Source organism: Malania oleifera, chromosome 3 (assembly GCF_029873635.1).
Source record: "Malania oleifera isolate guangnan ecotype guangnan chromosome 3, ASM2987363v1, whole genome shotgun sequence".
Lineage (NCBI taxonomy): Eukaryota > Viridiplantae > Streptophyta > Magnoliopsida > Santalales > Ximeniaceae > Malania > Malania oleifera.
The window spans coordinates 6,574,995-6,599,306 of NC_080419.1; the positions used below are offsets into that span (position 1 = coordinate 6,574,995).

The window sequence follows — 24,312 nt, forward strand, 5'->3', positions numbered from 1 at the left end:
GCATGGAGTAAATATGGCAACTGATTAACAGATCAGAACTATTACCTCCAGCAGCATTTCAAGCTCCTCAACATCATTCTCATCACCACGAACAGTTGCAACACTTGCTCTGCTTGCTCTTGATATCTTTGAACCTAAGGTAGGGGAGGCAGGAAACCAATTCACAGCACCTGACCCACTGACAGGTGAAAATGCAGTGGCTAACTTTCTTGACAAGTAAAGATCAGCCATATCATCATCGTCGTCAAGAAGTTGTTCAAGCTCATCCCTCACCTACAGTTCACAATGTTTATACGCACAAAACAGAACTTACTCTTTTTGTTGTGGTTGTGAGAGGAAAGAAACAGTTTTATCACATCTAATGCATTAAGCACAACTCATGTCCAAAATGAAGGTATAATGAGAACTAGTGCTGACAGTAATAACATCAGGATTATAGTATGGTATTTCCTAATGTATATTTCCCCTCACATCAATAATTTGGTATAATACAAAGGCATATAAAATAATAACAAAGTACACAAACACCAAATATTCTGTCTAGTGGTTAAAACGTATATCAGAAAAGATCACGACTTAACTTTTTTTTCTTTAAAAGACCTCTAAGGAGTAAATATCACCGTGCAAGTTAGTAGGGGTGAGCATAATTCAGTTAAAACCAAATTAACCGAGTAAATTCGGTAGGTTCGGTTTGGTTAAAAATTTATTCAGTTCGGTTTGGTTTTCATTTTTGTTGAATTTCGGCTTTCAGCTTTCGGTTCGGTTTTTGGGTTCGGTTAATTCAGTTAACTGAATTAACCAAATAGTATAAATTAATAATAAATAATTATATATATTATATATTAAAATATTTTATATATTATATATTAAAATATTTTATATATTATATATATATATACTAAAATTTTTTCTATTTTTAATATATTATATATATTAAAATTTTATGTATATTATTTTTATTATTTTATTTTATATATATTAAAATATTAAATTGGTTAAAATCGTTTAACCGAAATTCACTTCGATCATTTTGAGTTTGATTAAATATGGAATTTCGGTCGGTTCGGTTAATGAGGTTTTTTAACCAAAATTTTTCAGTTACTTCGGTTAATTAACCGAATTCACCGAACCGACCGAATGCTCACCTCTACAAATTAGAGAGTATGTAACAGTTGAAAATAAAAATTAGAAAACACAATTGAAATTTAAAACTCATTTTTCCTCTCCCCTAGCCAAGAGGGTCGGTTGATAGTTGTCATCTGTTCAAACTATCAAAGTTGCAAAAATTCTAATAGGCATAACTAAAAAATTCCACTTGCTAGGTTGGTTCAAATAATTTCATTAAAATTTGATTTTAAATTAATTTAGTTAAAATAAGCTATGAGCTCCTAAATCTTTGGGGAAATGACTATAAAAGACCTAAATCTTACATTGGTAGCAAAGCGTATAGCTAAACTTCATCCCCAAGTTACAACTTTTAATTTCACTTCCTGTTTGTCAGAACTCATTTGTTAAATCAGAAGGCAAGTCCCACAATCCTTGGTCAAAAACCTCTAATGAAGCATAGTGATCTGAATAAAATTGTTCAACTGCTTTGGAAATCGTTCATACAGAACAAAACAGATGCACACAGTCTCTGCTTTGAGCCTATGGCTAAGCATCCTGCTGAAACTCTGAAACAATAAGAACCCTCAGTTCCTGGAGAAATAATTCTACAGCTTAGGAAATCAGCTGCCCTCAACCTATACAGTGCACATTTTGAAGGAGAAGCACTTATTATTGCTTAATACGTTTAAATGGATCCTTCTGCTAATGAATGTTGTAAAATAAGACTAAATTTCCGAGGACTCAAACAATTAGCATAAACCCCTTAGCATCCCACCCATTATGAAGTGAAGACCATATTGCACTTTACAACCTGCACCAAAGGGAGTTTATTTCTGAAAGAAATCTCCCCAACAATTTCCCTGCTAAAGAAATGTTTATAGACAGAATTCTCAAGACCCAACCTCCAGACTTAGGCCTCCTAACCAGTTCCCAATGAAGTGATTTCTCTTATAATCTTCCAAAGCAGACCACCAAATGTCTCTCATCATCTTCTCCAACCCCTGGCGCACACCAACAGGAAGCAGAAGAGAGATCATAAGGAAGGAAATCAGCATGCTATGACCTCCTCAAGGAAACAGAAGCCCACTTCCTGCCTTCAAAATGCTTATCCAAACACTTCAGCACTAGATCCCAGAAGCCAACTGATCCAAGAATACAGTGCCAAAATCTCAATTATCTACCTAACCTGAACTTCCTAAACGTTCAACTTCCTATGAAGTTAGCAATCTCCTCTCCTATTTACCTCTGATCTCTAATTACAATGCTTAAATCTACTCTGACACACAAATTCCTTGTTCTCCCATCAGCAACCATATGAAACAACCTAGAATTGAAATCACTTTCCTTGACCCATTTGATTCTAGACTATTGGGGAATCCCTCCCAAATCATTCATCAAACAAACTTTTCTAGCCCTATCCTCATCATCGATCAGCCCAGACCTTTAACTCGTCAAATGCCCTTAACTCTTGTAAATACCAATCCCACCCTCCTTAATACCTCCTGAAACCTCCTTTTGTTCTAGGTCTTCGGTTTTTCCTTAATAAACCCAAATGTCTTCATACGACTAAAACCCTCCTAACCCTAGGCTTGCATACTTTCCACCAAGTCTCGACAATAAACACCGCCCACCCCCCAAAAATACATAGTAATAATCTGCTGGCCAGATGTTCTCAAACATAAATGGAGTTAAAACTCTTTCACTGGATTAGAATCTAAAGTAGATTATAATGACTGGAAATAGGCCTGCGCAAGACTTCCTAACTGACACAAGGAAAAATCTCTTCCAACTCATTATTGAAAAGAAACCTATAAATGTGATTGAAAACCAAGGCATCCCCCATGACATCTGAATGAAGTAGTCATTAGAAAGAAAAATGGTACATAGACCATCTTGATAAAAGAAGTCAACACTGTGAACCCATGGCCACTTAATTTTTCACACAAGATTCCAATGACACAAATCTCCACCCAAACACCACCTCAGACAACAATAATCAAAAAGACTAAAAAAAATCATCCAAAAAAGACTCTCAAAGTAGACTAAGTAGGACCACAAAAATACATGATGGACCATTCCCCAAACATTCACCTCTAAAGAACAAGGAAAGATAAAGACCCTGCACACAATCCTGAATCCTAACAAACACAGAATCCCACAAGACAACCGAACAACCTAATGCCACAACAGAAAGGATAAAGGCCCATCCTTCAAGCTTTTCCTCATATATATATTTTAAAAAAAAAACTATAAAAATAAGAAAATACTAAACAACCTTTCCAAAAAACACTGACTTAATTAGACTAGGTGGGACATATAAAAATATGATGCACCACTCCCCAAACATTCACCTCTATAAGAACAAGCAAAGAAAAAGACCCTACATATGATCCTGAAAGAAAAAGGCCCCCACCTCAAACCTCGACTCCACATCCTCCAACTTAGATTCTTGAAATGGCAAGATATCTAGAGAATCTCTATCCAACAATTCCTCAATCACCTTGCTCTTCTCCCTATTCCCAAATAACGCACATTGCAAGAAAGAACCGTCATTTTAAAACATTAGTAGAAACCTATATTCTCTCAACCTTCAAAAGAGGACAACCCAAACAAGTTCATACTCCACTTCCTAGACCCTCTACCCTCGCCTCCCTGCGCCCTTTGCTACCCAAGCTTCCTCACCTTAAGGACTCACCAGCCTATGGCCCACGTCATCCAAAAAGGACTGGTAGGTCAACCATTAGGACTTTCCTCTGAACTACAAGCTCCCCATCACACATCAAAATAAATATTAAGTTCCACAAGAGGAAAATGGAATGGTTTTCATCCATATTATTCAAATAAGCACCAGACAACACAGCCCCAGAATTAGGGAATATTAAACATGGGTAAATAAGTGGGTACAAAGGAACCAGAAAAAGAATTATTATGCAATTCAGTAGATCTCCCCCTGAATTTGACATCACCTCTCCACCTTGTTCTCCCCATTATTAACACTGAGTTGTGTCGTTGAAGTAGCAACTAACTCAGCTCCCCTGTTCGCTCAAGTCCTTCAACTTGGTCACTGTAGAACGCAATGGCCATCATTTACCCTTCCATCACAGAATTAGGATAACAATTCTCCCCTTCTGCTCTTCTTAGCTGCTCAATTAACAAATCGTCAGAAAAGGAAATGAGGAATAAACATCATCTTTGCTATCCTCAATATCAGAAATGAGTTTCACAAAAATGATTCGCATTTTACCTTTTAGTTTTGCATTTGCCTACTAGTCATTTTCTTCTTTGCAAGATCATAAACTTATGAAAATCAAAGAAACTACCAAGCTCTGCACCTCCCTGCCAGTGAAGTTAGCCCCATCCCTGTTATCAAACTGAGTTTAGCCTGAACTTTCTTGCAATCAATGACCTTCTAATCCTCCTTAGAACCATCATTTGCCTCATCATTCTCCTTTGTGCAGGTCTGCTCTTTGGAGAAACCAGTTGACCCAATCACCCCCAACCCCAACAATAAAAAGACACCTTCCATTATGTCACTTGTAAACGTCTAAATACTAAGAAGTGTTGTTGAATTGCCATTTGTAAAGACTTATATTTGGTGATGCCTATAAGAGTTGCCAATTTGGTTATCAATGCTTGTGCTGCGCTACAGTAGCAAATTTTCTCACACTTTTAAGAATTGTGAAATATTTAGAGGGGAAAAAAAAAATCCACCAACCAATACCGTGATATTCGGGCTCAAATTAGAGTTGTAACAACTTGCAGGAACATTATCACCATCACCATCATTGGTGTCATCACTGCCACTGTCATGATCAGATTTTTCATTACCATGACCAAAACAATCAAGTTTAAAAATTGTCCTATTTTAAATTGGTATTGTGTAATTCACGCATCAATCATTTGCATCCATATGATCCTACCTTCCCTGGATTAATAGAATTTACTAATAGCCATCATTCAGTTCTCGATGTTTAGTCTGGCGAACCACCCCCAATCTGCTTTGACTGGAGTACGCAGTCGAACCTGCTTGGGTCATTTCTGCAGCAAATACAACAAGGTTGAATGTCCTCCACTGGATTTAGCCTGACTTCTACAACCCCACTTGAGCAGGGCTCCAAAAGAACTTGGCTCATCTGACTTTATTCCTTATAATTGAAGCCCATTTCCTTTTAAATCGAGCCCAGGTTCCTTAATTTCGCTCTCATGGATTTCAAAGTCTAAAAAAGGCCCATTCAGATTTTGATTTATACAAGATTGGGGCAAAAATCTTCATTGCTTCCCTTTCCTTTACAATTCCAAAGCTTTCCTCCATAACTGGAAAATTGCCACAGACGATAACTTTCAAGCAGCATTATCTTAAAACACCTGACTTTGCACATTGTCCCTTTCTGTTTTAATAAATCTTTCTTACTCAATAAATAAATAAGCAAAGTGCACAAAAGAAAAAACATTTATTTTAGAAAGATCTTGATGTACTTACTTTTCTTACAGGGATTGAAAATAAGAGAAGATGAACACTAAAGTTTGGCATAGAAAATAAAAATTATTTGAGTTGCATCAAATGCATGTCTAATATGTCAAAATTTTGCAGAGGAAAAACATGTCGTTTCATGATTAGAAGTTTAAAACATGCCAATATATAAAAGGCCAGAAATATGACATGATGACATGTGAATTGGAAAAGCCGCATATGCGCATGTAGATATGATGCATATAAAAATAACAAATTTGGTGACGCAATATTTTGCACAATCCATCAAAAGCTAACCATACCTTTTGAACACGAGCAGTCAGCCTTGTCATTGCACTCTTCAATTTACGAACCCGATCCAAGTTACGGCTACTAATCTGCTTATCACAGCAGTTGTTCACAAGGCTTTGGTGAGGATAAAAATGTTGGGTGTGTACAAGAGTCAAGATATGGAAATGGATCAATAGATAAAGAATGACAAAACATCTCAAAAAACAGCTATTTTTTTCTATAAAGCAAGATAATTTTAATCAGCTTGAAATAGAAAGTCCATGTAAATAAGATAAGCGATTAATACAAAAGTGAAATAGTCCAAAACAAGGAATAAAAAATGGATAAGTGGGAAGCAACCACACTAATACAACAACAACAACAAAACCAAGCCTTAAGTTCCACTAGGTGGGGTCGGCTATATGAATCATTTTCCGCCAATTTATGCGATCACACTAATGCATAACTAAAATAAATAAACTTTAAAAAAAACAATTGGTGATTCAATACGTAAAACTTCTCTAAAGTGATTAATAGGCTAATAGCCAACACCCAGAGAAACACAAATATCAAGATCATGTTCTTCAGCTTAAACAAAACGAGCTTTGAGCCTTCATAAATTTTACTAGCCAACACCCAGAGAAACACAGATATCAAGATCATGTTCTTTAGCTTAAACAAAACGAGCTCTGAGCCTTCAAAAATTTTACATTTCATAAACAGCTAAATGGAAATGCCGAGGAGGACATAATTCATAGAATAAATGCACGATGATTAAACTAGGAAGCGCTTCTAGAGTGTTAAGTGTGCATAGGATACTACTAGGAGAAAGGAAAATAGATGTACCAATGAAGACTAAAACTGTGCAAGTAGCTAGGCCTTTATTATAAAATTATGCTTATTTATTTTTGTTCTTGATGAACAAAGAATTTTATTAAGAGAAGAAAGAAAAAAGATACAAAGAGGAGGATACGGCATCATCCAAGCAAACATGAACATAAAAAATCAAAATGGAAAATAACAAGACAAGGTCAATGAAACAAAGCACCCCCAATGTCTTTGCAAATCGGTCAAAGAAAACCCTCTAAAAATCCATTCATGGGGCAAAGCAACAAAAAATAAACAAATAAAAAATAGGGCAAAAGACATTCATCTCTCCTAAGGTTTGGTAAAAAGACACAGACCTCCCCTAAGGTTTCAAAAAATGTCACAGACGTCCCTAGAGGTTTCAAAATACCACAGATCTCCCCTGAGATATGGGAAAAAGATACAAACCTCTCCTCAAAATACTTGTCCTTTTGCAAAATACAATGGGAGATTTGTGTCTTTTTGGCAAAGTTCAGGGAAGGTCCTTAGAATTCTTAAAACCTCAGGGGAGGTCCCTCAAATTTTTGAAACCTTAGGGGAGGTTATTATCTTTTTGCCAAACCTCAGGTGAGGTCGATGTTATTTGCCCAAAAAAATAAACATACTCTAAACCAAAGTTGCAGAACTAATAGTAACCTTGAAAATTCTAGTATCACACCAACCAAATACATCAAAGAATTTCAAAAAACAGCACACTGCAAAGAGCTTTTCTCTCCTTCATAAAACCCCTAAAATTGGGTGAAGGTAAGAGACATAGATATACAGAGAAGATGGATAAACTCAGATGCTCCCCAATGATACCAAACAAATAATTCCAGATACCACAAGAAAGGAGCATGCAGAAAAAAGATGCAAACGAGTCATCCAGCCTGATAAGAGAACACTCTACATCAACAAAAATTGCTATATTTGGTCCTCCCCTAAAGCAAATCATTAGTATTGATCCCATTAAAGAGCACACTCCAAGTTGCAGTCTTTATATTAAAGGGAGTTTTAGTTCCCAACTTCCCAAATAAATGAATGTAGGAGAAAAGGACTAGCATTAGGAACATGAGCCAAAATCAGTGAAAACAAAAAAAGACTTGCAACAGAAGTTTCCAAAAACATCCACGACTCCAAAGCCCAATCCCGCTCCCCAAAGTGCAACAAAAGTAACCCAACAAGGACAATAAGAGGTTTATTGATTTTCTATGTTGATGCTTTGAGAATAATGATTCCAGAACAACATGATAACTAGATGAGTTCAACTATAATTTTTCTTTAATTTTCCTTATAAATAGGTCTTTTATTGCATTGGGATATATTGAATGAAATTTCAAAATTTTAGAAGAGAAAGTGAAGAACAAATAGCAATATTTGGAGTACCAAAGTTTCTTTCATGGTTTTCAAACCCAGACTAGCGGCCAACCTAGTGAAGCCACTAGGTCAATTGGACCAGTTGAATTGACGGGTCAAACTAGTGGTAGAACAAGTGATATCAACACTACAACAAACAAACAAACAACAAAAACCAAGCCTTAGTCTCACTAAGTGGGGTCGGCTATATGAATCCTTTTCCGCAAATTTATGCGATCATGGACCCTTTCTTTTGATAGATTCAAGGATATTAAATTCTTACTCACTATCTCCTCTCAAGTTATTTTAGGTCTACCCCTACCCCTTCTACTGCCCCCCACAGTAACTAAGTCACTCTTCCTCACAGGTGCACTATAAGGCCTATGTTGCAAGTGTCCATACCATCTGAGTTGTCCCTCCCTTATCTTATCTTCTATAGGAGCTACACCTAACTTACCACGAATATGTTCATTCCTTAATTTATCTTTCAATATTATACCACTCATCCATCTAAGCATCCTCATCTCGGCAACTTTTACTTTTTTGATATTATGTTTCTTCCTCACCCAACATTCCGATCCATATAGCATAGCTGGTCTTATAGTTGTCCTATAAAACTTCCCTTTTAATTTTAAGGGTATTCTACGATCACATAGCACACTTGAAGCACTTATCCATTTTACCCAACCTGCTTTAACTCTATGCATTACATCATCTTCAATTTCTCCTTCAACTTGCATAATAGATCCAAGGTATCAAAATCTGCAAGTGCTATTTATTTCATCATCATCAAGTTTAACTTTGTCTCCAATATTCCTCCTATCATTACTAAAATTACATTTCATATATTCTGTTTTATTTTTACTTATCTTAAAGCCTCTAGATTCCAAAACTTCTCTCCATAATTCTAACTCAACCTCTACTCCATCCCTAGTTTCGTCAATTAATACAATATCATCTGCAAACAACATACACCATGGAACCTCCTTTTGAATACTCTTAGTCAATTGGTCCATCACTAAAGCAAAAAAATAAGGACTCAAAGCAGATCCTTGATGTACACCTATGGTAATTGGAAATTCTCTAATTTCTCCATCTATAGTCCTTACACTAGTCATTACTCCATCGTACATATCCTTAATGACATCGGTATACCTACAACATATACTTTTTTTTTCTAAAACCCACCATAGAACTTCCCTAAGTATCCTATCATATGCTTTCTCAAGGTCAATAAATATCATATGCAAGTCCCTCTTCTTTTCCCTAAACTTTTCCATTAATCTTCTTAAAAGATAAATAGCTTCCGTGGTAGATCTCCCAAGCATAAAACCAAATTGATTTTCTGAGATCTTCGTTTCTAACTTTAATCTTTGTTCAACAACTCTTTCCCATAGTTTCATTGTATGACTCATAAGTTTAATTCCACGATAGTTATTACAATTTTGAATATCTCCTTTATTTTTATATATAAGTATTCAAGTACTTTTCCTCCATTCATCTGGCATTTTCTTAGTTTTTACAATTGTATTAAATAAATTAGTTAACCATATAATTCCATTATCACCCAAGCATTTCCAAACTTCAATTGGGATGTTATCTGATCCCATAGCTTTCCCATTTTTCATCTTTTTTAGTGCAAACTTAACTTCGTTAACTCTAATTTTGCGAATAAATCTTATATTTTTAGTCTTTTCCTCATTTGACAACTCTAAGTTTAAGCCTTCTATTTGGTTTTCGTTAAACAACTTACTAAAGTAACTTCGCCATCTTTCTTTAATATCTTCGTCCTTAACCAAGACAATATCATCCTCACTTTTTATGCATTTTACATTTCGTAAGTCCTTGCTCTTCCTTTCTCTAACTTTAGCAAGTTTAAATATATTTTTTTCCCCTTCTTTTATACCTAATCTATCATACATTTTTAGCTTCACTAACGGCCCTTTTTGCATCTTTTCTTGCCTCATTATATTTTTCAAAGTTATCTCTATTTCTACATTTTTGCCATGTTTTATTCCAAATTTTTTTTGTCTTTATGATTTTTTGTACATCTTTATTCCACCACCAACTTTCTTTGCTATTCGAGAATCTTCCCCTTGATTCACCTAAAATCTCTTTTGCTATCTTTTTAATAGAACTAGCTAATCTATTCCAAAGAGTATTTGTATTTATATCATCCTCTAAGGTCCAATTCACATCTTTGATCATTTTATCTTTAAATTTTATTATATTTTTTCCTTTTAGGTTCCACCATCTAGTTCTCTTACACTGATTTATTTTATCCTTTTTCTTCCATTTTTTAATACATGTATCTAACACTAAGACTCTATGTTGTGTGGTTAGGCTTTCATCTGGAATAACTTTACAATCCTTGCATGATAAACGATCTACCCTCCTAGTTAAAAAAAACATCTATTTGACTTCTATTTTGTCCACTTTTAAAGGTTATTAAGTGTTCTTCTCTCTTCTTAAAGCAAGTATTCATTATACTCAAATCATATGACATAACAAAGTCTAAGATCATCTCCCCTGACTCATTTTTGTTTCCATATCCATATCCTCTATGTATTCTCTCATAATTTTTATTATCTCTTCCAATGTGTCCATTCAGATCTCCTCCTATAAATATTTTCTCAGTCCCTGGTATGCCTTGTATAATACTATCCATATCTTCCCAAAATTGTCTCTTAAGATTTTCTGCTAAGCCAACTTGAGGGGCATAACCACTAATGATATTTATTATCTCTTGTCCTAATACCATCTTGATTTTTATAATTCTATCCCTTACTCTCGTTACATCCACAACGCTATCTTTTAAGTTTTTGTCTATAATAATGCCTACTTCATTCTTATGTTTTTCTTTTCAAGTATACTAAAGTTTAAATCCTGATTTATCGATTTCTCTAACTTTCTCCCCCACCCATTTAGTTTCTTGAAGGCAAATTATATTAATTCTTCTTCTAATCATTGTATCCACAATTTCCATGCTTTTACCTGTAAGTGTCCCTATATTCCAAGTTGCTAATCTAATCCTAGTTTCTTGAACTAACGTCTTTACCTGCCCACGTCCAGAATGATGCAGGAACCCTCGCATATTTGACACCGTACCTAGGCGCCGACACTGCGCGTCGCTTCGAGGCGACGACCTAGCCCACCCTCACCCGCTTTTCGCTACACCCGGGTGGTTCAAGTGCAACGCATCACTCGTAGGGGACGCCCCAGCAAATATTCGATAAGGATTCATTTCATAGTGATCTGACAAATTTTACGCTGGCTGTCAGCTACCTAACGCAACCCTCCTCCTTAACCCGGGCTTGGAACCGGCTGTGTGTGAAAAAATTAGGACATTAAGTGCATCACAGGTGGAGTTAAGTGATATCAACACTATAGATATAAAAATATATAATAATACAATATTACGATGAACTTTTACATCAAAATAAAAAATAATGTCGCAAGCATGTGGTCATAGATTAATAATCATCTAGTAACTAATTATAATAAAAAATTACTATTCTAAATAAGATTTATAATTTTTCTGTGTTATAAAAAGGAAACACCAACTATAGTAGACAAATTTTCTTCTTTTTTATTGGATAATCAATTTCGTTTTTCTTTTCTTTTATTTTTTGAGCTTTCATTTGGGATAATTAGCTTCGAAAAGCCAAGATATTCTTGAAATCTGTGTAGTATATAATATATTATATTTTATATATAATGTAAGATGCACGTGTAAAAGTAGATGAGATATCTTTTGTTGAGGAACTGAACACAACAATGTTACTGGCTCAGAGGAGCTGCACTTCTTCCCTCCATGCAGGAGATCATGGGTTCAACACCCAGCAGCTTCAAAATTGTTTCTTTTTTTTATATTAAAAAGAACTGGGTCAACCCGTCCAGTTCACCAAGTGTGACCCAGTTGGACCAACCCAGTTCCAGTTGGGTTCACTCCGGTTCGCAGGATTTCCAGTTTTAGGTGGTTGACTGGACTGCTTAGTGACCGGTAAGCAGCTGCCGGCCAGTCCAGTCCAGGTTTCCAAACCATGTTTTCATTCATAATTTCCATTATTTTGTTAACTTTCCAGGGCTACTTTAACTTGAAAGTGAAATTTCTGCAGAAATTTCCATAAATTGCAACCCTTGACATTTCTGTCAAAACCAAAATTTGTCCTTAGCACCAACTAAACAAGATTTAAAGATGAGAGAAAACAGTCAAGATGGTTTAAAAATATGCGACAGAAACCAAGAGGTACCAGTAGAGATGTTTGGACCAAACCCAAACATGCTCTACCCACAGCCTTCAAATTTTAAAATTGGATTACTTTCAGACCACTGCATCTACTTTGTTCACAACATTTCTTTTATTTATTGTAAACCAATGAACTGTTTGGTATTGTTTCCTGTTTTCTAGTTTCATTGTAGTAAAGTTAAGAAACAAATTGCAACCAGTTTGTATGCATTGCTAGTTTTCAGTTTCTATTGCTGGTTTGCAGCTCATTTGGCAACAACTAGAAACCAGATTTTCTAGTTTTCAAATATTATGACAACCAACAGCCACAATCCTCTAAAGGCTCTAATAACACTTATTTTAATGAAGAAAAACTAAATTCAAATTCACTTTAAATATCCAAAAGTTTCTTAATTTTTAAAAATAAAAAAATATAAAATATCCAGGGAAAAAAATAAAATTTTGTAATTAATTCTTTTTTTATTACAATAGATTTTAAATTTTCTTCTTTTGCATATTTTATTCTAATCATTTTAATTAATTGTCATTTTATCGAGGATAAAAATGAAATGAATTCAATTTCAGCTTCTAATTAATTTCAGTTTTCAGAATTTAAGCATACAAGTTGTCAGCTTTTTTTTTTTTTTTTGCTTCTGGTTTTTCTAGTTTTCGGGCAGTGACACCAAACGAACCCTAAGAAATTTAATACTAGATGAGAGGGAGCCTCCAAGCCACAAACAGAGAAAGAAAAACAAGATCTAAAGATGTAGAGATGAGAGAAAACAATCGAGATGGTTTAAACATAGGCAACAGAAACCAGAAGGTGCCATTAGAGATGTTTGGGCCAAACCCAAACATGCTCTACCCACGGCCTCCAATTTATAATTTTAAAATACGATTACTCTCAAACCACCACATCAACTTTGCTCACTACATCTCTTTTATTTATTTATTGTAAGCTAATGAGCTATTTGATATTAGTTCTGTTTTCTAGTTTCATTGTGGTAAAGTCAAGAAACAATTTGCAACCAGTTTGTCTGCATTGCTAGTTTTCATTTTTTATTGCAAGTTTGTAGCTGTTTTGGCAGCAACTAGAAACCAGATTTTCTAGTTTTCAACTATTGTGGCAACCTGCTGCCACAACTGCCACAATCCTCTAATATCCGGAATTAACTTTTGTGAATCATTTTGTAAACAATTATTTTAATGAAGAAAAATTTAATTTAAATTTGCATTTAAATATCCTTAAGTTTCTAAAGTTTAAAAAAATAAAAATCATTCAGGAAAAAAAACTATATTTTAACTAATCCTTTTTGTTTTTTTATTATAATATATTTTAAAAATTTTCTTATTCTAATCATTTTTATTAATTGTCATCTTATCGAGGCTAAAAATGAACATGCATTCAATCAAGCTTTTAACTAGTTTCAGTTTTCAGAATCTAAGCAAACAAGTCGTCAGCTTATTAGTTTTTTGGCTTCTGGTTTCTGGTTTACAGGCAATGATACCAAACGAACCCTAATAAATTTATTAATAGAAGAAAGGGAGCCTCCTAGCCACAAACAAAGAAAGAAAAACAAAATAGCTTGACAACATAAAAGTAATTCAAAAAAAAAAGCTCACCAACCGTTTGCATATCCACCTAAGGAATCCCTCTCAAAAAATGAAATGTGGAGCACCAAAGTGAAGAGAAGAACACCATTTACTCCAAACGAAAGCAACTTGAGTGACAAAACCATATAAAATGTGAGCATTATGTTCCATCCAAGTGCACTACTTAACTGAAATATACACATCCAAAGACAATGTTTCTCCTTTCTTCCCAAAACACTTGGACAAATGAAGGTATAAAGCCATAACCATTGAAGAAGGGACAGCAAACCCAAAACCCCCCAATAACAACAAATATATTATTCCACATACTCCAATAGAATGGACAAGGTAAAAACAAATGCAAACAAATCCCTCCATTCTAGTAACATAGAACACACATTTCAGGAGAAAATGCTTCATTTGGTTTTCTTCACTAAAGCAAGTCATTAGCATTAATCATATTAAGAATGGCAGTCCAAGTAGAAGCCCTTATCTTGGAGAGAATCTCAGTTTCCTAACAAAAGAATGAAAATGAAAGGAGGTGCATTAAGAGCATAAGTCAAATGAGTGAAGATAGATTTGCAAGAAAATTCCCCAAAGCATCCAATGCCCAAGTCCTTCTACCCTCCCCAAAGAACATCGAAAAGAACCCAGCACATTCAACAAGAGAACCAAGCCATCAGCCTCCCTTTCACTCAAAACCCTACCAAAATGGAAATTTCATTGCTTTATGTAGGCAAAAAATCAGCATTGAAGCATTATGAAGAGTAGAGAACAAAGAAAAGCAGGAGAAAGTTCAAAAAAACAAAAAAAAATGCCCCAAACCAGCAAACCCCCGCCCCCCCCCCCCCCCCCCCCAAAAAAAAAATGAAATCTCTAGTCTCTCCCCATCCCCAATTCTATAATGCACATGAGGAAAAAAAATGCACACCTCAGCCCTGAAATGTGTACCATGTTCTGTGAATCCAATGAAACAAATGCACACCTCTTCCTTTTTCTGTCAAGTGGCAAACCTTCTTTGGAATGCTCTCTTCTCTTGTTTTGTTGAAGCTTGCGGGGCTTCTTGGGTTGTGGAGGATTTCTTGGAAGTGAAATACTGGGGTTTTGGCAAAATCAACAAAGGAAAGGCCGTATGGAAGTGTGCAGTTCAAGAATTGCACAGCTTCCCCTCGCTGCTTGTGGACAGAATTGTTTCTTGCCTCTTTTTGAGCTCATTCATTTGGGTTTTTCTGGGTTGTTGCTGTCAAACCTTCAAAGAGATTGATCGGCAGCTCTTTTGTAATTGATTAAGCTTTTGTTTTGTTGTTTTTTGGAGAACATGGTGTTCTCCTTGTATCGTACATTGTGTTTCTGTTAATATAATATTATTCAATATTCCACTTTTTTTTTAAATGAAAAATAAAGAGCTAAGTGATCTGAGAAACAAAATGTCTAAGGGCTTCCAAATATGACATTTCCTCTTAGAAAATATCCTAGCCATTTTATTAAAGCCTATGCTACTATTAAGAAAAGCTTATGCCAAAGAGAGTAACATCCTAAAAGAAATTGTTATAACCATTTCCCCACCAAGAAAATGTTTTAGGACACCATGTTACCCAGAGAGATGCCCTCTACTCCCCATCACTTACCCTAGACCGTAAGAAATCCCTCATTTAACTTTTCTAATTTACAAGCCACTTGAATGGGAATTCCAAACAAAGATAAACATTTCAACAAAATAAAGAGAAACAAGCTTGAATGAGGGTAATCCAACTTCCCAACCTTGGGTTGTGGGGGATTTCTTGGAAGTGAGATATTGGGGTATTGTCAAAATCAACAAAGGAAAGGCCTTATGGAAGTGTGTTGTTCAAGGATCGCACAACTTCCCCTCACTTGTTATGGACAGAATTGTTTCTTGCCACTTTTGGGGCTCATTCATTTAGGTTTTTCTGGGGGTTGTTGATGTCAGACCTCCAAAGAGATTGGTTGGCAGCTCTTTTGTAATTGAGTAAGCTTTTTACTTCTTGTTCTTTGGAGAACATGGTTTTCTCCTTGTATCATACATTGTTTTTCTGTTAATATAATAATATTCAATATTCCATTTTTAAAAAAATGAAAAATAAAGAGCTAAGTGATCTGAAAAACAAAATGTCTAAGGGCACCCAAATATGACATTTCCTCTTAGAAAATATGCTACCCATTTTGTTAAAGCCCATGCTACTATTAAGAAAAGCTTATGCCAAAGGGAGTAACATTATAAAAGAAATTGTCATAACCATTTCCCCACCAAGGAAATGTTTTAGGATGCCGTGTTACCCAGACAGATGCCCTCAACTCCCCATCACTTACCCCTAGACCATAAGAAATCCCTCATTTAACTTTTCTAATTTACAAGCCACTTGAATGCGAATTCCAAACAAAGATAAACATTTCAACAAAATAAAAAGACAAAAGCTTGAATGAGGGTAATCCAACTTCCCAACCTCCTCAAGGCCTTCTCATACACTATATTCCAAAAGGATGTTGTAAGATTACCCCTAAAAGGCCTAGTGACACATTAGGCAAGTAACAAGCTAATTCAAAATACTACAACCAGCCACTAAAGTGTAGCAAGAAAGAGTTGCATGATCTACAGTAATTCCTAAAACCCCACTTTTGACAAATTAAACTCAAACCCCAGAACCTCTTCAAAGACCTGCAAATTACCCACACATTCAAGAAATTAGCCATATCAGTAGAAAAGAGGATAGTGTCATCCACATGCTATAAAGACAAGGTAGATAATTCCCCGCCCTAACTTCTCGTACTCGACCTTATCAACTCCTCTACCGCTCTACCAAGTATCTTACTTCAATCATCAACCACCATGAGTGAATTGTGAAAAGAAACAAAGAAGAAGAACTGCTTTGCCTAACACCTTTGGGGGATTTAAATTAAGGCTAGGTCAAGCTAGGGGCTGCTTGTTAACAATAACAGAAAACAACTGCAGACGAGAAACAGCATCAAATCTATTTTCTCTACCTCAGATGAAGCGTTTGCAATCAAAAACTTTATGCAAAAAAAAAACCCAGCCAACACCATCACAGGCCCTCTCAAATCTCAAAACCTAACTTCAAGACAAGACCTCCTTCACCCCATTTGTAAAGACGCGGAAAATGATAATAATAATAATAATAAATACGAAAAGGAGAAATGATTTGGTGCAAGGCCAAACCGTCGACGGTTTTGGTGGAGCTTAGAAAACCGTCGACGGTTTTAGTTACCAAGGCTCAGTAAAAAGGAAAAACAGTAGAAATGGTTTGGTTAAAAGGCCAAACCGTCGATGGTTTCCTCTGCGCCAGCAGCCTATATAAAGGGTTTAAGTTCATTTTGTTAGAAAAAAATTAAACCCTCTTCTCTCTCTCTCTCTCTAGGCTGCAGCCATCTTTCTCTCCTCAATTTTTGGCCCGATTTCAGCCCGAATCGAAGGATAAACGTGATTTCGGGATCCCGGCGGCAATTCCCCGTAGTTTCACCGGAGCGGTCTTGTGAATTAGGCATTTTAGACACCACTCCAAAACTAGGGTAAGGAAAATATTTTTAAAGTTTAGTTAGTCATTGAGAGTGTGTGGGCCTAGGAATGTTAAAATGACTATTATTCTGGGTTGAGTTGATTAAATTAGGGTTTATGAATACAAGGTTTTGTGCATACGCTGTAGGCACGGTTTTAGGATCCCTACAGGCTTTTCTTCAGGAATCAGGTAAGGGGATAGATTATGTTAGGTATTTTTAGAAAATTACCGATTAAAATGCAAGATTTGCTTACAGAAATTATATTTATGATTCTTTTGGGATTTCAAGCATTTAGAAATAGCATTCATGAATTATTGTATATTTTTGGGAAAATAGGCATTTTGAGTTGAGTAAACCTTAGAAGCATATTTAATATTATTTTTCAACGAAACATATTTTTCCCAGGCAGATAGTATATTTTTGAATAATACTCAAATCGAGTGGCCTGAGTGTGAATATTATATGGAATAGATAAGCATGTCAGAATATTTTATGATTATGCAGAACATATGCAGCTAGATAATGATTTTCAGAAAATGTTACAAACCTTACAAAAAATTATAATATTGTTCAGTATAATATGACAGATCAGCCAGCCTAGTGTCGTGATAGTTCAATTTCAGCCGGCCTAGTGCCCTGATAGTTCTGTTTCAGCCGGCCTAATGTCGTGATAGATCAACAAATCTAGTGCCGTGACAGTTCAGTTTCAGCCGGCTTTATGCCGTGATCAAATATTTATGACAGCAATTAGAAATTATGATATGACAGATTTTACGCAAAAATATGAAAATGAGATATGTTACAGTTTTATTATATGAAATATACTATATGATATCAGAACCCTGATGGACTAGGTATGTTTTGAGCACGGTACCATAGCTAGCTAGCAAGAACCGAGAAGTGTTGCAGAGAGCATGCTACCCCCCTGTGTCCGACCCGAAAAGTGTTGCGGAGAGTAGGATGGGTTTGGACCAGGCTAGGTGTACAAATCAGTCAGTGCAACCACACTTCTTAGATAGAGTGTTGGTATTGGATACTTTCTTTCACTTTTTTTTTTTTTTTTTTTTTTTTTTTATAAAACGAACCCCCCACTATCCCTCATCCCACCGACTTTTAACTAGAATCTAGGGAAAACCTTCTGGGATAAACTAGGAAAAGCATTCCATCACTTTACAGTGGATACAAACCTATCAATCCAAAAGCCAACTAATCTATGGCCAACAACCAAGTAAATTGTGCATTAAATAAAAAGGGATGCAACACAAATCCCAATCTCAAATAAAATAAGCAAGCTTTCTCACGCAGGAAATAATTCTATTAATTAACTGAACTTATCAACAGAAGTTATAATCAACTTTAGATTTGAGAACCCCCGCCGGGGGGGGGGGGGAGAGTGAACAGAGACTGTACACCCCAAAAAAAGATATAAAAAAAAATAAAAACACTCTTCCTAAAGGTACTCCTCAACTTTGGGCTATTAAGTCCACAAACCAATGTAAACCACAATTAACACCTCACCTTCACATCCAAAGGGCTAACAGAGACCGTACACCCAAAAAAAAAAATATTAAAAATAAAAACAATGTAAACCACAATTAACACCTCACCTTCACATCCAAAGGGCTAACAGAGACCCGGGGGGGTGGGGGAGTGAACAGAGATAGTACACCCCCAAAAAAATAATAATAAAAATAAAAACACTCTTCCTAAAGGTACTCCTGAACTTTGGGCTATTAAGTCCACAGACCAATGTAAACCACAATTAACACCTCACCTTCACATCCGAAAGGGGTAACACAGAATACAATCCAGTAAGCCTATCACCCTATTACTGGACCCAAGTGCTATTTGAAAAAATACGTAAGTGAACCTAGTATTGCAAATGAGAAGCATACCACCCAAAGAACCACTCAAGGCCAGCCATATCCAGTTCTTCAATCTAAAATTTCACATAATACTAACAAACAAATATCATTCTCTAAAATTGTTTCTTGAAACATACCATTATTTGGGCCTTTGGGGACAACTTACAAAACCCTTAACTTTGCAATGCATGATGATAGAACCTCGAGATCCCTAATCCTAATGTTCCAACTAAGAACTCTCATAATGAAACCACCCTCTTATTTTCCTCTCAAAGTCCTAGGAGTCACCACTCTTATCTTGTAGGACTCAAACCTAATACATCCTTTCCATCAAACCCATGTAGGTCCCAATTGTGCCCCTCTACCCATATCTGACCAAACCTGAATCCCTTCCACACTGTAGATCATCCAAATTGCTGTCAACCCCCTTGGCTACAAGCAAATTTCCTTTGCTGGAGTTAACACCACCAGCGAGAGCACCTATAAACTCACTCAATCAGCTTACAAGTAGGAGAGATGAGACAGGAATTAAATCAGGATTAAGATCAGCATTACGAGAAGGATGATGAAATAAGTTAACCTCCTTTTCAAAAGACTTTGAACTCTTTCTGCAGCATTCTTCATTGTATCAAAACCATGCTGATTTAAAGATGAAGAACCATTTGAAGCATAATCATCCATCTGTATGCCTCCAAGAGCCACTTGCTACACACCATTCCTTTCCACATTCTGCCCTTCCTCAACAAACCAAAAAAAAACCAATTTATCCAAGGAAGCAGTAGAAGAATCAGGACAGCAAACAAATTCATTATCCCGAAGATCATTCAACAGCAACCTTCAGCTATTCTGTCTCGCTCTTAGACAGATTACCTTCGAGGGCATACCCCTGTATCAACATCCTTATGAAAATCTACATCACTATCACCAGTTATATTCTGCACAACTGCAGCCTCATCCAACAAAAAATCCCCACCTGACAAAAGATCTCAACAATCAGCCAGTACATCTATAATTCCTGGGACTTTTAGGTGCAGATTTCCCTGCTAATGTTGATGCAAGTATAAAAAAATCTTTGTCAGTGGAACAGCTTAAAGTTTAGAAAGCACAATCATATTTTCCGTTGACTCAGACCTTCCCAGTTACCATAATCCACAACAAATTAACTATTACAGCAGCAGATAAGGACGGGCGGACCATCTTGGGCTAAATTTCATTAATCTTCAACTGCTTGTACTCATTTTGCTCATACTTCCTAACCTATATCTTCCCAGCCCATTTATGACCAAGATATCTTGACCCAAAGTGCTTTCACATGGTAAGAAAACCAAACAACAAATCCTCAGGCCCAGATGAACATTTTTAACAACATTGAGCACATATCCACGCAACCCATCTGCAGCCCAATCCCATTCAGTTTTTTTTTTTGGGGGGATAAAAAAGGAATTATATTAGAGAAAGAAAGGAGTACAAAGAAAAGAAAAAAAAAAACAGGGAGAACAAGATATCCTCCCATTACAAAACAAAACAGCTAACCAATCAACCCATAGCAAATCTTCCAAAAGAAACATGACAAAAGAATCCATTTGCCGAGCACCAAACAGGTGGAATGAACACCACTCTGCTCCAAAGCATGCTACTGGAAGTGGCTATGAGCCTATGCCCTTAAAGATTCTAGTATTCCTTTCCAACCGAATAATAGCCAGAACAGCACAGTGCTACAAAGCTTTCCACTCTTTCCACTTACCAAAGCCCATAAACATAAAAGGGCGTCCCCAGTCCAGAAGGCACCCCACTTTGCAAGGATAGGGGGAGGGTTGTCAGTGTATGCAGCCTTACCCTGCTTTTACCCAGAGGCTGTTTCCGTGGACTCAAACCCATGACTAACTGGTCACCAAGGAGCAATCATAACATTGACCCAAGGCCCACCCATACCAAAACCCCTACATAATGGCACAAAATCCCTCCAAAGAGCCAGGCACACCAATTTTTTTCACCATAATTCCAAACAAGTTATTGGAAAGAACCCAAGCAAAGAGACAATGTAAAAACAAGAAAAAGCAGCAGCAGACGATACAAACATCATGCGACAGGGCATTGTTAGGTCTTCACTTCAAATTTGAAGAAGATATGTTCCTGATTTTGGGCTGAACCCCTCAAATATTCAGTTAGCAAAATTCTTTCTTCCCCCAGCTAGGGATAGCCGATTCCGGCAATTTTATTGTGGAAAAGCCCATTTTTTACCGCAACCAGCGCCAGCAACATTCTTGAATATGCCAACAAATTTAGGCCTCTAATAAATGGACCAAGAATCAACCACCACATCTCAGGTCTTTTGGTTCAGTAGGCCATTGTTAACAAGCATCATGTTCCAATTAAAAATCACTACCCAGGTCCCACGATGCTTCCATCACTTCAACCCACACCACCCTATCATATATTCATCATCTCGATTCCCCACCAAAGCATCTTTTCCACAGCGAGAAAACCTCTTGTCCATCAAGTGGTTAAAGCTCTAGATGAGCTTGAGACTTGTTAGGTTTGAATCCTAGAAGGTTTGGGAAAGGATTAAAGGATTGGAGGTAGATTACCACCCAGTGTAGCCTAGGCTCAATGTGGAATTCAGTATCTTATGGGAAATAAATATCTTGAAGCCCATAACTTTTCACCCAAAGATACTCCAGGCTTAAAGATCTTCAACTGATTGCTGCAATCTATCTACAGGCACTTACTTCCAACAAAACAAGGGAAGATCTCCATCAGCAAATTGATTGTCACTACTCCAATTGGCCATTGGGTTTTAACAACGATCTACTAGGACCTGAACTTTTGGGACATATGAAATAGAAGCATGGAACCTTTCATTCAGAGACATCGTTAAATTGTTCAAGTGCAAGGTGACAAGTCTACTCCTATAAATCACATTTCACTTGACTAACCATGAAAAGACATATTTAACACTATTTTCACTCTCAAAACCAGTTGTATACATTGTTTTATGGATCAACTACACCAGAGGAGACTAAACTTTTTTTCTCATTCCTGTTGTGGGGACTGATCTTTCATTTTTCCCATCACAAGGATTAAACTTTGGAAATTTTGCAATTGTAGGAACTACCATCACAAGTAAAAGAGACCTAATGGAAATTTGATGTGGATGACACATCAACAAGAAGTTGTTATACTAGTCGAGACTACCATTTTACCACATTTCCACTTCAAGAACTAAACTTCTATTCCATTTTTCGCTGTAGGAATAAAACTTATACCACATTCCCATTTCAGGGTCTAAACTTTCGCCCACATTGGATTTCGGTTAAGTCTTTATCAATTGTGTGATGATGGTCCCAATGATGGGAAAAATTTTAAAGTGTAATCCATCCAGTGAGAAAAATAAAAGACCAGTCCTCAAAACAGGAACAGTTAAAAGTTTAGTCCCCTCTATTGTAATTTACCTTTATTTTATCTTCTTCAATTCATTCAAGCAATATATGAATATAGCAGCTTATAAGAAGAAATATGAGGGTTGGTCTATCTTTTTATTAATAGTTAAGTCTCATGCTATTCACAGGCGTTGACTTGCATGCTTAAGTTGTTAAATTTTAAGAAGGTCTTGTTTGATACATGACAAAAGTTCAAGGCCCTAATTGATTGATTTTATAATCCAAGGTGCATATAGGGCAAGAGGAAGAACAAGAAAATCATAAGGCATTTAAAATGAAAGATCTAACAAATTTTAATTTCAAAAAAAGGATAGCCTCAAATCGAGTGGAATGGATAAAAAGAATATAAAGTATACTAATGAAAACAGATAGCCACAAGAAAAAAAAAACAACCAAATATCTTACAATAGAATAATTTAAAGTAGAGCAAAGATTAAAGGCCTAGTGAAATGGTTTACTACTAAATTGTGGCACATGATTGCTAATCATAAACAAAAGGACCTTGAGAAACAATGGATCTGAAAACAAACAAAACATAACATATAAACATGCCTTTTAAAAACTTAAAAATCAATACACAGTCAATAACGAAACTTTAAAGTTTCATAACAAGATAAATGTAATTTGCGATGGAACAAAATTTTCACTAGAAAATATAAATAAAGTGATAATAGAAGTTCAAAGCAAATCCATCCTAACCCAAAATATCTATAGAGGGTCAAGGAGGGCAAGGATGACCAACGAAATAAGTCAAGCCAAAAGAAGAATATCTTAATAAACTCACTAGATATCCACTGGCAAAATCCCCCCCTAAAGAAAAATAGATATCCCAAACTTCTCTCACAAGAATTCCAAAGTGCCAAAACATACAATTTCACACAAGTCATCAAACCAGATTCACAATCAACACTTTGCCTTTTATAAAATCTTTCATGCACACAACATTGACTTCCCACGTGACCTTCAAAAGAGCAAAGAATTCCAATTGATGCCTTCACCTCTAATTAGTGATCTAGAGAAATATGAGATATAGTTTCCTACATGCCTTTTGAAAGAGCAAGGACTTCCAATTTGACAGCTTCATCTCCAACTATAATCTAGAGAAGGACAAGATATAACTATCATAAGAATCTCTAAAAATTTCTATACCCATTGTCCGGGATTTCCCCCAAAGAACACTCTCCAAAACTAATCTTAAATTACAAGACGTATGGGAAGAATGAAAGAGAATAGTATAATAAAGTCAAGTCTAACATGATAGTGCTCAATGGAACACCTCCAAATTTCATTATAATCAAATCTGAAAAGAGGCAAGAAATAAAATGTAATAAATCTCCATTCTCATAAAGGACACCATCAATAAAAATAAAAAAAAATTGAGCATCTCTCTCTACCCAAATAACCCACAAGCAAGTACAAAACCACAATATCTACTTTACCAAAGCCTCCAAAGAGATTTTTTCCACAAGGAAGTGATCTCCAAAGGGGAGACAAAGCTATTCAAACCTAAAAAATCTCTGCCATATGAGGAGGAAACTAGGAAATGAATGAAAAAATTATCAATACTTTAACAGTATTTCCAGAATCCAAAGACTCTGTTTAAGC

General features: G+C 35.9%; 1 protein-coding gene across 1 annotated transcript in view; it reads right to left on the bottom strand.

Moving 5' to 3' along the window:
* LOC131150908 (magnesium transporter MRS2-2) overlaps positions 1–24,312 on the bottom strand; it is a 43,918-nt gene that overhangs the window by 16,597 nt on the left and 3,009 nt on the right. The window contains exons 5-6 of the mRNA XM_058101980.1: positions 5,881–5,955; positions 46–273 (exon numbers count right to left, since the gene is read on the bottom strand). Of these exons, the coding sequence (XP_057957963.1) occupies positions 46–273; positions 5,881–5,955 (303 nt within the window). The remainder of the gene's footprint in view (positions 1–45; positions 274–5,880; positions 5,956–24,312) is intronic.